The 12,620-nt window shown below is 39.0% G+C and overlaps 1 protein-coding gene across 22 annotated transcripts in view; it reads left to right on the forward strand.

Annotated features, from left to right (window-relative positions):
- The window catches only part of PARD3 (par-3 family cell polarity regulator), a 612,541-nt gene that overhangs the window by 379,898 nt on the left and 220,023 nt on the right, over positions 1-12,620 (forward strand). For all 22 annotated transcript variants that reach the window (XM_087915556.1, XM_026710113.2, XM_087915560.1 and 19 more), the window contains 2 exons: positions 639-827; positions 2,922-3,092. In XM_087915556.1, the coding sequence (XP_087771682.1) occupies positions 639-827; positions 2,922-3,092 (360 nt within the window). The remainder of the gene's footprint in view (positions 1-638; positions 828-2,921; positions 3,093-12,620) is intronic.

Here is a 12,620-nt window from a genome sequence, read left to right on the forward strand (position 1 = left end):
TGTGAAAAGAGAGTAGACAAAAGAAAATTATATTGGCTGTAGTGTGTTGCATAGAATTTTTCTAGTGCTCAGAGTAAAAGGACTTGGTATTGCCTGTTTGTATTTTGGTGTTTTTTTCTGTCACTTCTTTGAATATTATTAATAGTCCTAACTGAAAAAGAAAACCACACAAATGACTAATTGGTATTTATCCATTTGCTTGCTGTTTGTAACTTTTTTGCTGTTTAGAAAATAGATATTCAAACGCCACTATTTCAAAGGACAAATGAACTTGCAGAATATTAGGTTTGATGCATCCAATAATAGTTTCCTGTCTGGAAATTAAGCAGTTGTATTTTGTAATAATCCACAAAGTACTACATTTAAATTTGTGTGCATATATCCTCTGTCTCTCATATACCCAGCCATTTTTTCTTCAGTTTTTATACACGTAGACTGCCACATCTGGTTCCAGGAATTATTTGACGGTGCTGACAGATGTACCATTATCACAAATTTCCCTACAGAATGTTAATAGGAATTACAGTAGTAGTATTGTATTGCCACCATTTTTCAAAATATTATGTAGTTGTAGTTAAGAATAATTGCAAACAAGATTAAAAAAAAACAAAACACCGTGTTGCATTTTTTCCAAACAGAAATCAGAAGAAGAGGATCTTGTTCTTACTGCTGATGGCACCAGAGAATTTCTCACTTTTGAGGTTCCTCTTAATGATTCTGGGTCAGCTGGACTTGGCGTCAGTGTGAAAGGCAACCGGTCAAAAGAGAATCATGCAGACCTTGGTATCTTTGTGAAGTCCATTATTAATGGTGGAGCAGCTTCTAAGGCAAGTATATTTCAGACATGTCAGACAAAGTTCCATAATCCAGCATCTCTTAGGCAAGCCACTATTGATTTCCTGTTATGTATCATTCCTTCCTCCATTTCCCAGTTTTCTATTTGAATAATTAGTATGATGATGACGATGCAGCAAATGCTATCTGCACTTTGGATGCTCTAAATAAAACAATATATAGTTTAGGTTTGCAATATGTCCAACATTCTGATAGTATGCTTTGCTAAAGCAAAACACTTAAGAATTTTCATTTGCGGGATTGTGGGAGTCTTTTGTCTCCCAGAATTGTATCTGTCTGAACGTGATCCTCATGTCATGCTAATTAATAGTTTATTTGGTCAATTTTGACTGTGGGGGTAAAGTAATCATTTTGGTTTGTAAGCCATAGCTTATGATTTAGTGTGAATCTAGTTGTTGTCACTTATTCAAAATTGTTTAATATAATGGTGATTCCAGTCAGAGTATGTAATGGTATGTGGGAAAAGGAAGTTAGGGGAATGCTTTCTAGGATACACTCAGATAGGAATCTGTAGAGATTCTCAGTCATCCAGGTCATGGTTGTCCCAAAAGTGCTTTTTTTCAAGCGGCAACTGGACTTCGTCTTTTTCTTTTGAAGACGTTTCATTTCTTATTCAAGAAACTTCTTCAGCTCTGACAGGATAGCGGGGCAATGGAAGGATTTATATTCCTTGCAGGCAGCTGGTCATTTGCATCCTTTTAGGGATAAGAGACAGCACAACAAAATAGGTAGGACAAGAGTCTCAGAAGGAATCCTCTCTAGTTGTTACTATGAAAAAGGTAGCAGGAGAAACCTGTTTTGATCAGTCTGATTGATTTCACTCTTATTACGTAGACAGACAGGAAATAAAACGTTATAAGCTAATTCTACTTTTTTTTAAAGCTACATTAATAGACCAATTAATACACCAAAACAAATTCCTTGTGTGTCGAATCACACAAGGAATGTGTGTCCACTTGTCCAATAAAGTATTCTATATTCTATATATTCTAGAAGTCTTGCAAGAGATTTTGTTATCATCTTTTTACAGTTGTCTGTCTATCATGATCACTCCTGACCTTTATCTCAAGGCAAGAGGGGTCAAGAAAAGAAAGAAATATGATGAAATTACCTGTGTCAGCTTTGTATTTATAATCTGTGAAACCACAACTAAGTATTCCTAGCATATCTTTTTTCAGCTCTAAATTATTTGCATCCAAAGTCATAAAATTAAGTGTGATTCACTTAACCACTTTGCTTAACAAGGGAAATTTAGATCGCAATTGTCGTAAGTTTTCTATATTAGGTGGTCATCAAGTTTTTGAAGATGCAGTACGAACAATGCTTATTAAAACATATATTTTGTAATGTTCCAAAGTTACATTTTGGTAAAAAATAATTATAAACATTAATTTAATTTTAAGGGAAACATTCAAATATTTATGTAATATTTTTGAACATACACATTATTTTGAACTACATGTGTACTACATGGAAATTGACAGATGTACAATGGAAGTGGATTCACTGTGTCCTTACTTTTGCCAAGAAATTAATTCTGCAACGTTGGAAATATAAATTTATTATCCCAATTACCCAGTGAATTGAATACCTTGCAATTTATGAATAAACATGCATTATATAGCAATAGCACTTAGAATTATATACAGCTTCACAATGCTTTACAGTCCCCTCTAAGCGATTTACAGAGTCAGCATTTGCCCCCAACAATCTGGGTCCTCATTTTACCCACCTTGGAGGGATGGAAGGCTGAGTCAACCTTGAGCTTGGTAAAATTCAAACTGTCAAATTGCAGGCAGGCGGCAGGTAGCAGGCAGCAGAAGTAACCTGCAATACTGCATTATAACCATTGCACCACTGCAGCTGACACTTGGATGATTCTGATAAAATATGATCATCTTTTATTGAAAGTATTATATAGAATTTCTCCCACCTCTCTCACATGCGTACACATGGATAAAATTTCATAATTTATGTTGTTATGTTTTTTTCTGTTTTGTATGGTTTAATTAATACCCCCCAAAAAAAAACTTTGAATAAGTTTCAGATTTCTTTTTTACTTGTAGGATGGAAGACTCCGAGTGAATGATCAATTAATAGCAGTAAATGGAGAATCATTATTGGGAAAAACGAACCAAGATGCCATGGAAACTTTGCGTAGGTCCATGTCCACAGAGGGAAATAAACGGGGAATGATTCAACTGATTGTTGCAAGACGAGTGAGCAAATGCAATGAGGTAAGAAACAGTGTGATTCTATCAGAATATCAGAGGAAGAAGTATATCCCCCAATAATAGGAAGTAAAAGTGTTTAGACATTACAGAAATGAATGCATTATTGTTGGTATCTCCAAAAGGAAAGAATATAACTTCACTTCTGTTGCACTGTCATAGGTTACTATAGTGAAAAATAATCCGGATTTTCAGAAGGGAAGGGCTGAATTCCAGAGGACAAAGAGGCAGCAAAATTTAGATAGTTTGGTCGGGAGGAAGAGGAGCAAAGCAAGGGTTGACCTTCCACAGTTCTGAGTATATCGTTAATGATGCAAAAACTTTGCTTCAGTTTGGCAAGATTTCTGTCTGTAAGTGAGGAATAAAAGGAAACTGCTTAGGAGTAAGTCTGCATGTCCTCGATTCTGACAGCTAGTCTCAGGAATGCGCAATTTTGACTAGATGTTATGATGGATTAGAGAACATGGAAGAATTTATGACTTTATGTTTTATGAGAATATTTAGAAACATTAAAATTAGTCAAATCTGAATAATAGAAGATTGGTGCTTATGCACTTAGCCAAAGATTTAGAAGACTATACTCAAATATAGTTTGTCTAAAGTTAAAATAAAATGGGACTAGCAGATGAAGACTATCAATTTTAATAGCTTTGCTGTTTTGTTCTCATAATTCAAGAACTGTACTCCAGATATATAGTCTTGATATTTTAACCTTTGAAAGGTTTTGAATGCATATTCTGTAAAAATGAAGTGGATTTCATATATACTTCAGCATGGGTAAAAAAAATCTTTGATATTTTAGTTCAGGTTTCATCATCTCCAGCAGCATGGGCCAAGTTAGACGATTATGATATTAATCATTAAAAACTACAGATAGTTTATCAGTTTGATAAAAGTACAGTTCTGCCAGCTAAAGAAAAGAATTCAGGATATAGTGTTAAACCACATCTTAAGGTTTGTTTGTTTTTTTTAGTTTTAATGGCATGGTTTTACAAATATAATTCAACAGAATTTTTAGCTTTTTAGTGTAACTTGAATAGTGTAAAATTAGGGCACATAAATATATATGCCTAGACTGTAAGTTGTCCAAAATACCTTATTGTTATTATAGATAACAAGGGCAACGTTTGAACATTCTAGTGTAGGGTTATCTAATTTCACTGTATACTTTCACAATAATAAACATTTCTACTATTGTATTTTCTATGCTAATGAAGATTCATATACTAGTATCAAATATTCTAAGAAACATATCACTGAAAGAAACATGTATGTTCTTAATTACTCTGTATATAGTTCAGTGCATTTTCTCAAGGACAGTTCATGTTATTTTACCACTTGTAGAGAATCAATACATTGCAAAGAAATTATCAAGATTTGGCAGAACTTTTCACAAATATTTGTTCAGTACTGATTACAATAGTAATTTACAAACCAAGTTTTGCCCAGATTTACCCTGAGACAAAATGGCAGCCAATAAAATTTATTTTATTTTTGTATAAAAAAAGATTCTGCCCTTTTATAAAACCAAAAAATTATTGTTTGAGCTACATATCTTGTTTCTCTATGGCTCAACCTTATGCAATCTCGGAAAGAGGGTTTTCAGTGAGGAACTTATACTTTGTGCCAAAAAACTCTAGTTAGGCTCCATTTAATTTAGGCTATACGAATAAAATATTTGAGATCTGAACTGTAGCAATGGGAAAGCTGTTTTTCCATTATTAAGAGAGAAGCAATATCTTTTCTCAAGGCATCAAAGCATATTTTTCTCTGAAAAATTCCAGAGATAATTGTTGAAATTGTTATTTATTCTGATTGAGATGCTACTAGCTTAGGTTGGTGTTAGAAAATAATGAGTCTACAACTAAATATGAAATATTATGTTATACATGCTCATGCACACATTCTGAATCCCAAATGCTGTAATTTTGTAAGCCTGAATCATGAGAAAAATTGTAAGCCTGAATCATGAGAAAAATTTGCAAACATGCAACTAGAGGCGGAACTTTATTTTGAGAAACCAACCTAGCTGTTGAGAAACTAAAAATTCCATTTTTCTGTGTTTAACCAAGGAGCTACTTGATTTCTTTTATAGTAGTCTGATATTTAAATTAGAATGTTTGTGGTAAATATTATGATAAAAGAGGAAAAACTCTTAAAGGAGGATCATAGATCTTTTCTATACCAAATTTTAAAAAACATCTTTTAATTTATGAACAGAATGCTAAAGAAAGTTAATTTGCCCTAAATGAATGAAGGTTGATAGTGTTTCAAATGGCTCTTTGCTTCACTGTTTGTTGTTTTCTCCTATTGCTTGTATTTTATGCGTTCATTTGAAATGTCCTAGCTTTGATTCTGAAAATCCAAATAAGACCACTGAATGGCATCTAGAATGGCCATTTCTGATACATTTTTATTCTATGTTTTCTTTCACAACTTATTTATTTGTCAATGTTTATGTATTTCATCCTGCTAATCATTAGACAAATGCTAATTAAAATGAAGCTGATAGGGAATCTTAATTTTTCCACTAACTATTTTTCCAGGAACATATTTTCTCATATTTTATTAATAGAAGCTCTTGTCAGGGATATTGTTGAAGTGTCTTTGGCTGCTTTACTATCTCTTTAGTATTTTTTTCGGATAAAAAAACTAGTTACGTGCTGAACAGGCATTATTTATCAAGTACCCTTCATTTTAAAGCAGATTTTTTTTTACCTGGATGATAAAAAGCACAGAATGAAGTCCTGTTCCTTTTTTTAAAAAGTATGGCGTTGTCTATTTAAGGACCAAAGAAAAGTTCTCTCTTGTGAATAGCAAACTTGTACCTGTCTGGCATAATTAAGTGGCGTTCAAGTGGCTGAGAATGCAGCTGTGATTGAGGCTGTATTGGTTGCTAGCTCGCATGGCTTTGAAAAGAACAGAAGGTAGCAGCGCTTAAGTAGACTCTCAGATGCTTCATTAAAATAATGATGAATGTATAAGCCTTCTAAATAAGAAATCCATATTTTAAGATATCAAGAGACTTAGAAATGCCATACAGATAAAACTCTGTTTCATAAGATTGAGGTGGTTCAGAAATTTAATACCCCCCCCCCCCCAAAAAAAAATAGAGTAGTTTTACTCTGGACCATTTATAAAGCTACGATAATGAGATAGGCAACATAGAATGAGGAGGTGGTTAGCAATCCAAGGAACTGCCTAATTGCAAGTCCTAGACCTAAATGGATGCATTGGGGAAACCTTTCTGGATTTTTTTTCTCTATGACAGACTTGATTTGTTTCCTAACTCAGTTTTACCTGTGTCAGTTTCTTTTTCACAGCAGATTTGGTCCTGTTCTTTTGAAAATTATGCTAATAGACAAACAGTCTAAACTTATGGGGTCCTTGGTGCTTTCTGAACTTGGTGGGATTTTTTACAGATGTTTCAGTACCAAACTAAGTAGCACTCATCAGTGCTATCACTGATGATATTACTTATTTTGGCAATGAAACATCTGCAAGAAAATCATCAAGCTCAGAGAACCCCCAAACCCCACAGTTCAATCTTGAGCTACCAATATTCTTTCCTATTGGTAGCCCAAAGCCTTTTTCATGATTCATTCTCTCTCTCTCCTCTCTCTCTCTCTCTCTCTCTCTCTCTCTCTCTCTCTGTGTGTGTGTGTGTGTGTGTGTGTGTAGTGTCTGGGTCAATTCCTAATTTGGAATTTTCTGGTTTTTCTTTGAAGACGTTTTGCTTCTCATCCAAGAAGCTTCTTCAGCTCTGACCAGATGGTGGGGGAATGGAAGGATTTATATTCCTTGCAGACAACTGGGCATAAAAAGGAGTATAAATCCTTCCATTCCCCACCATCCAGACAAAGCTGAAGAAGCTTCTTGGATGAGAACCAAAACATCTTCAAAGAAAACCCACGAAGTCCACAAAATGCCTCTTGAAAAAAGTGCCTTTGGCACAACTATGACCTAGATGACTGAAAATCTCCATAGACATGTTTGGGCTAATGTTCATTCTTTCAGGAAAGTCAAAACATAAATTGAGTTCATCAGTGCAATAGATTTGACCTGCATATTTAATTCCTGGTTATCATGAACAGCATTTTACAATTATAATCTCTTAATTTCTTTTAAATTTGCTTTTGAGTCTTTTGCATCAGAAGTGTTGAAGATTGTTTAACTTACTTTTTCGGCAGAACTATCAATTATAATCTACAATTTAGAGCAGGAAAGAAACTAGGAAAAAATAAATATTCAGTTCATAATATGAAGTTCATTGAGTCTAACACACTTGCTTCGCAAGTTTATTACACTCACACAATCTGACATGCCTGCAATTATAATTATGTTCAGCCTTCATTGCAGCAACTTTTCTCAGGTCTGATCAAACTGGAAAAGATAAAGCTACCATTTAGAACTTCATTAAAAAATATCATTCATATTGACCAGCATGAAGTCCCATCCATACATGTGCAGGATCCTGACAGTGTGCGAAACCATGCCCCCCGGTCTGTAGAAAAGACACCTCTACAGAACTGGCCCTTGGCATGTAAAAGGTTAGGGGCTGCGGGAACAGATGTAAATTCATACAGAAAAAAAACTTGCTCCCATGAGCTGTTCAGAGCATCCAGAAATGGGAGGTGCTTCAGTCTCTTCTGGAAAGGCTGGGCTTAAAACTCCAGGATGCTCCTCCTCCTCCACAGGACACCTCCCCAGCGTCCCCCAGTTTTAGCTCAGCCTTCATGATAAGAGGTTGTGCACTCCCTGACTGGAACGGTTTTCTGATTCAGCTAGTCAAAATTCAGGTTTGCTCTTGGGTTAATTCAGCTTGTAAATTTTTCCCCAATTAATTTGGCGATTTCAAGGCTGGTGGCTCTATTAGATCACCCCCCTGATCAGTTTGAGAGCAGTTCTTTGTGGCTGGCCGAGCCTGCCACTCCGCAGGCAGCCTAAGACGGCCACTTCAGGCAATTAGCTTATCTAATCCCCCGATCATCTTATCTCTGCAATCTTGGCGGAGCTCTTGCAGCCGCGGTTCACTTCTCCTTGCCATTTCAACTGGCAGGATCATTTATCTGACAATTTAGAGAGTCAGCAGCAGCGGCTCGTTAAACTGCTCAGGCAATGAACACCGGAGATTCTGTCTTCCCGCCATTTTCAATGGCGGGCTTCAAGTTCGCGCCTAAATATCACAGGCGCCATTCCCCGCTGGTTTTCCTTCTTGGGGACCAGGGCAGGTACCTTCCCACTCCACTTCCCTGGCATTATTTCTCTTTTATCTTAGATAAGCAGGCTAGTCCTTAAACAGGAATATTTTTCCTTTTGAAATTGCTTTTGGATCATTACATTGGAGTGAAGCCGCAAGTGCCATTTCAAACAACGAGACTTTTTTGACAGGAAAGGATCCATCCAGGCCCTGTATAGCTGGTTTCCCTTGTTGGAGACCAGGGATCCTGAATATTTCTTGCTTGGAGCGCTTGGAGGGTTTCCCTTGCTGGGGACCCTTAGATACTGTTTCCCATATACACAGTTTTACATGTAGCTATAGGCACGTATATGTATATATATGTATATGTATATATGTATATTCAGCTTTGTTCAGGTATTTTCCCACATCATGTGTTGTGCTTTTAAAGTTGTAGCACGCTGGCAGAATCTCATCTGCCATCATCAGGCTTCTGTATTCTTCTTACAGAAGCCTGATGATGGCAGATGAGATTCTGCCAAACATTGCTACAACTTTAAAAGTAAAACTACAATGACGTGGGAAAATACCCAACAAAGCTGAATGCCATATATGTAGTGTGTGTGTGTGTGTGTGTGTGTGTGTGTATCTATAGATATATATACACACACAAACACACACACACACACACACACACACACACACACACACACACATATATATATATATATATAGACTTACACTCCTGGTGAAGCGTCCTACTTTCAACCACAGGGGTAGGCATCACCCATAATAATAATAATAATAATAATAATAATAATAATAATAATAATAATAATAATAATAATAATAATAATAATAATAATATAATTGAAAAAAATAAAGTTAGAGGCATGAGAATCAGTCCTCCACAATGGAAGGTGACAACGTCTTCCGCTCCAAGACAAATAAGTCCCAAGATAAGTCAGTGGGCCCCCAAAAGGCCTCTAAGGCGGCGGATAAAGATGCCCATAGATGGCACCAAACCTTGGAAAGGCAGTGGTAGGAACAGGCCAGGGAGGTGGACAAGATGGCTGTGACACAGCAATCGGATCAGGCCCCAAGTACATTGTTGCGGCCCTTGGAATTATCCACCCAGCCCAGACCGGCTATTTCTGGAGAGCCACCCATAGGTATATCTCCTTCAATGAGCACTGCCTGGCGAATCCCAGAGGCAACCTTCACCCCTACGGCCACCAGTTTAAGACAGGAGGAGGGATTACCTGAGACTATTCCTATCAAAATGAAGCAATGGATGGAGATGGCCATACAAAAGGGCATTGCGGCTGGAGTTCAGCAATCCATCCGGGCCAGACACTTTTCGGCCACTTCAGAAGCCGGATCCCTGTCTGCTCGATCCTTTGAGCATATGGGACATCATCAAACTCAAGTATTCCCCAATATTACTGACATACCGGTCCAAGGTCTTCGGGAGGAGGTGGAATTAGATGACCAGGAAGTTCCCATGGAGGTGGGGTCGATCCATCAGATGGACTTGGGGTTGTCAGAGGCTGACCCACTGGAACGAGAAATGTTGGATGACGAAGGCCTTATTCCGGACCAACCTACCTTTTCTGGCCTTTTTCGTCCTCACCTCTTTAAATCTTTACTGTTCAAAGCAAAGAACACTGCTAAACTAGGCACATCAAGCCCTCATCCATTGTCAACAGGGTCTCAGGACAAATCCGAGGATCTAATATTCTTACAACTGGCTAATGAGGCAAAAACTATTCCTGTCCCTCATATGTTTGCTGAATTAGTACAAAATCAGTGGGCATCAGCAGCATCCTACCCAGCCCCAACAGAGTACGATAAACAATATTATAATTTGGTACCAGTTTTCAAATTTTCTCAAAATGCCGGAGGTGGATGAGCCCATTGTGGCACTGGCCTCTTCTTCAACCTTTCCCAAGGAACCAAGGAAGCCCTGAGACCGGAGGAAAAGAGAGCAGATTTGGCACTCCGTAGGGCGCATGTTTCTGACGCCTGGGCCATTAGGGCAGCTACAGCTGGGTCCTTTTTTACACGGTCCTCCCTACAATGGCTCCTCCACTTGCGGGATATATTGCCGGCGTCAAATGTCAGAGCCCACCAGGACATTGTTAAGATTATTGCAGCGGCAGAATTCTCCGCCGACACCACATTTAATGCAGTCAAATTCTCATCTAGAGCCATAGCATCTCATGTATCAGCACAGAGACTGTTATGGCTCAGACATTGGCAGGTGGATACCAAGCATAAAGGCAAGCTGGCATCAGCCCCAATATCAGGGGATAAATTATTTGACAGTCTCTTGGAGCCCTGCTTATTGAGAAGAGAAACAAGAAAAAAGTGCTTCCCCCTCTTTTTCGGAGGTCTGAAAACAGAATGCCCCAGTTTTTTCGAAGGGGTTCCTTTTGGCCCTACTACCAAGGCCCATACTTTCCCAGATCACAGAGAACATCAGGCTACAGGCCCAGTTTTAGACAGGATAGGTCGGAATCTTCTGATAGAGGTCAGCAGGGGGCCAAAACAGAAGACACCCCAGAGGTACCGGAGGCCGATTTTTTCGTCACCCCAAGTGAGTCCTTGACAGCAGCTTCCATTGGAGGGCAGCTAAAATCGTTTGCTGATCAATGGGGCAGGTCCACCTCTGATGCGTTGGTCAGGGACTCTTGTTAGGTTTGGTTTGGCGCTAGAGTTTCAATCTCCCCCCTCCCAAACTTTTTCATTAGGAGCCCTAGGTCCACGGACCCCATTAAGAGAGCGTTGATGCAGGAGGCTATCAACCATCTTCTGTATATTTGGGCCATTAGAGAGGTCCCATCTTAACAACGGGGTTAAGGCTGTTATTCTCTATTGTTTGTGGTCCCAAAGAGTTTGGGGGGGCTGGAGGGCAGTTCTGGACCTCAAACATCTGAACAGATCATTGGTTATCGAAAATTCAAGATGACTACTCTCCAGTCCATTCTGCTCAGCATCAGAGAGAACGATGTCCTGACCTCTATAGATCTGACAGAGGCTTATATACATATATCAATTAGACCTGCTCAGTACAAATACCTTAGATTTTGCTATTGTGATCGGCACTACGAATATATCGCCCTACCATTCGGTCTGGCTTCGGCCCCTAGGACTTTTACCAAGGTCCTAGTGGCTTTACCTGTCTCCCTCAGGATCAAGTCTATTCGTTTACAATGTTATCTGGATGATATTTTAATTTTGTCATCTTCCAGACATCAAGCAAATTTGGATACCAAGATTACTCTGGAGACCCTTTTCCATAAATTTGGATAAAAGCCATTTGATCCCTTCAAATTGGTTAGTTCATTTAGGGGCAGTGATAGATACCGTTGAGGGCAAGGTTTTTCTCTCTAAGGACAGGTTGAATAGTATCTAGTCTTTGGCTAGAGAGATCAGAGCCTTAAAGAGGGATTCCCTGGCAGTTCTGTCTCAACTGTTAGGGAAACTGATTTCTTGTATTTCCATTGTGCCTTGGGCTCGATTCCATTCTAGAGATCTGCAATGATTCCTGCTACCTTTCCAGCGATCTGGAAGAGCCACTTCCAACGTCCAGATAAAGGTACCGCACAATGTTCTCTGATCGCTCCACTGGTGGTTGGAAAACACGATAAACAAGGGGTGTCCTTTCAAGTATCCTTGCAGGCTAACGATCACAACCAATGCCAGCCTGGTAGGATGGGGAGCTCACTTCCAATCCCACACTGCACAGGGAAGTTGGACTATTTCCGAACAATCACAAAGCATCAACCTGTTGGAGCTGCAAGCAGTTCATCTGGCGTTACGCAGTTTTCTATCCCTTTTCCAATCACACCACATTCTGGTCTTGACAGACAGTATCACAACCAAGGCCCACGTAAACAGACAGGGGGGTACCCACTTGAAACTTCTGATGCTGGAGACGGCCAGGTTGTTCAAGTGGGCCGAGGCCAATCTGTTTTCACTCAAGGCAGAGCACATAGCAGGGGCCTTAAACACACAAGCGGACTGGCTCAGCAGGGCCACGATAGATCAGACAGAGTGGCACCTACACCCGTCTTTCTTCCAGGAAGCAGTGCGGAAGTTTGAGCAACCGGTGATCGATCTATTTGCCTCTCCCCTCAACGCCCAATTGCCCCGGTATATTTCAAGGTACACGACTCAGGGGTGGAGGCCGTCAATGCTCTGCGATGTCAGTGGCCTCCCGGACTTCTATATGTGTTTCTTCCACTCCCTGTAATACCCAGCTTGATCCAGAAGTTATTGGAGGAATGAGTAGAATTGATATTGGTTGCCCCTTACTGGCCCAGGTGAACGTAGTTCGCGGACTTACAGGA

Source organism: Pseudonaja textilis, chromosome Z (assembly GCF_049901715.1).
Source record: "Pseudonaja textilis isolate UNSWEBS1 chromosome Z, rPseTex1.2, whole genome shotgun sequence".
Classification (NCBI taxonomy): domain Eukaryota; kingdom Metazoa; phylum Chordata; class Lepidosauria; order Squamata; family Elapidae; genus Pseudonaja; species Pseudonaja textilis.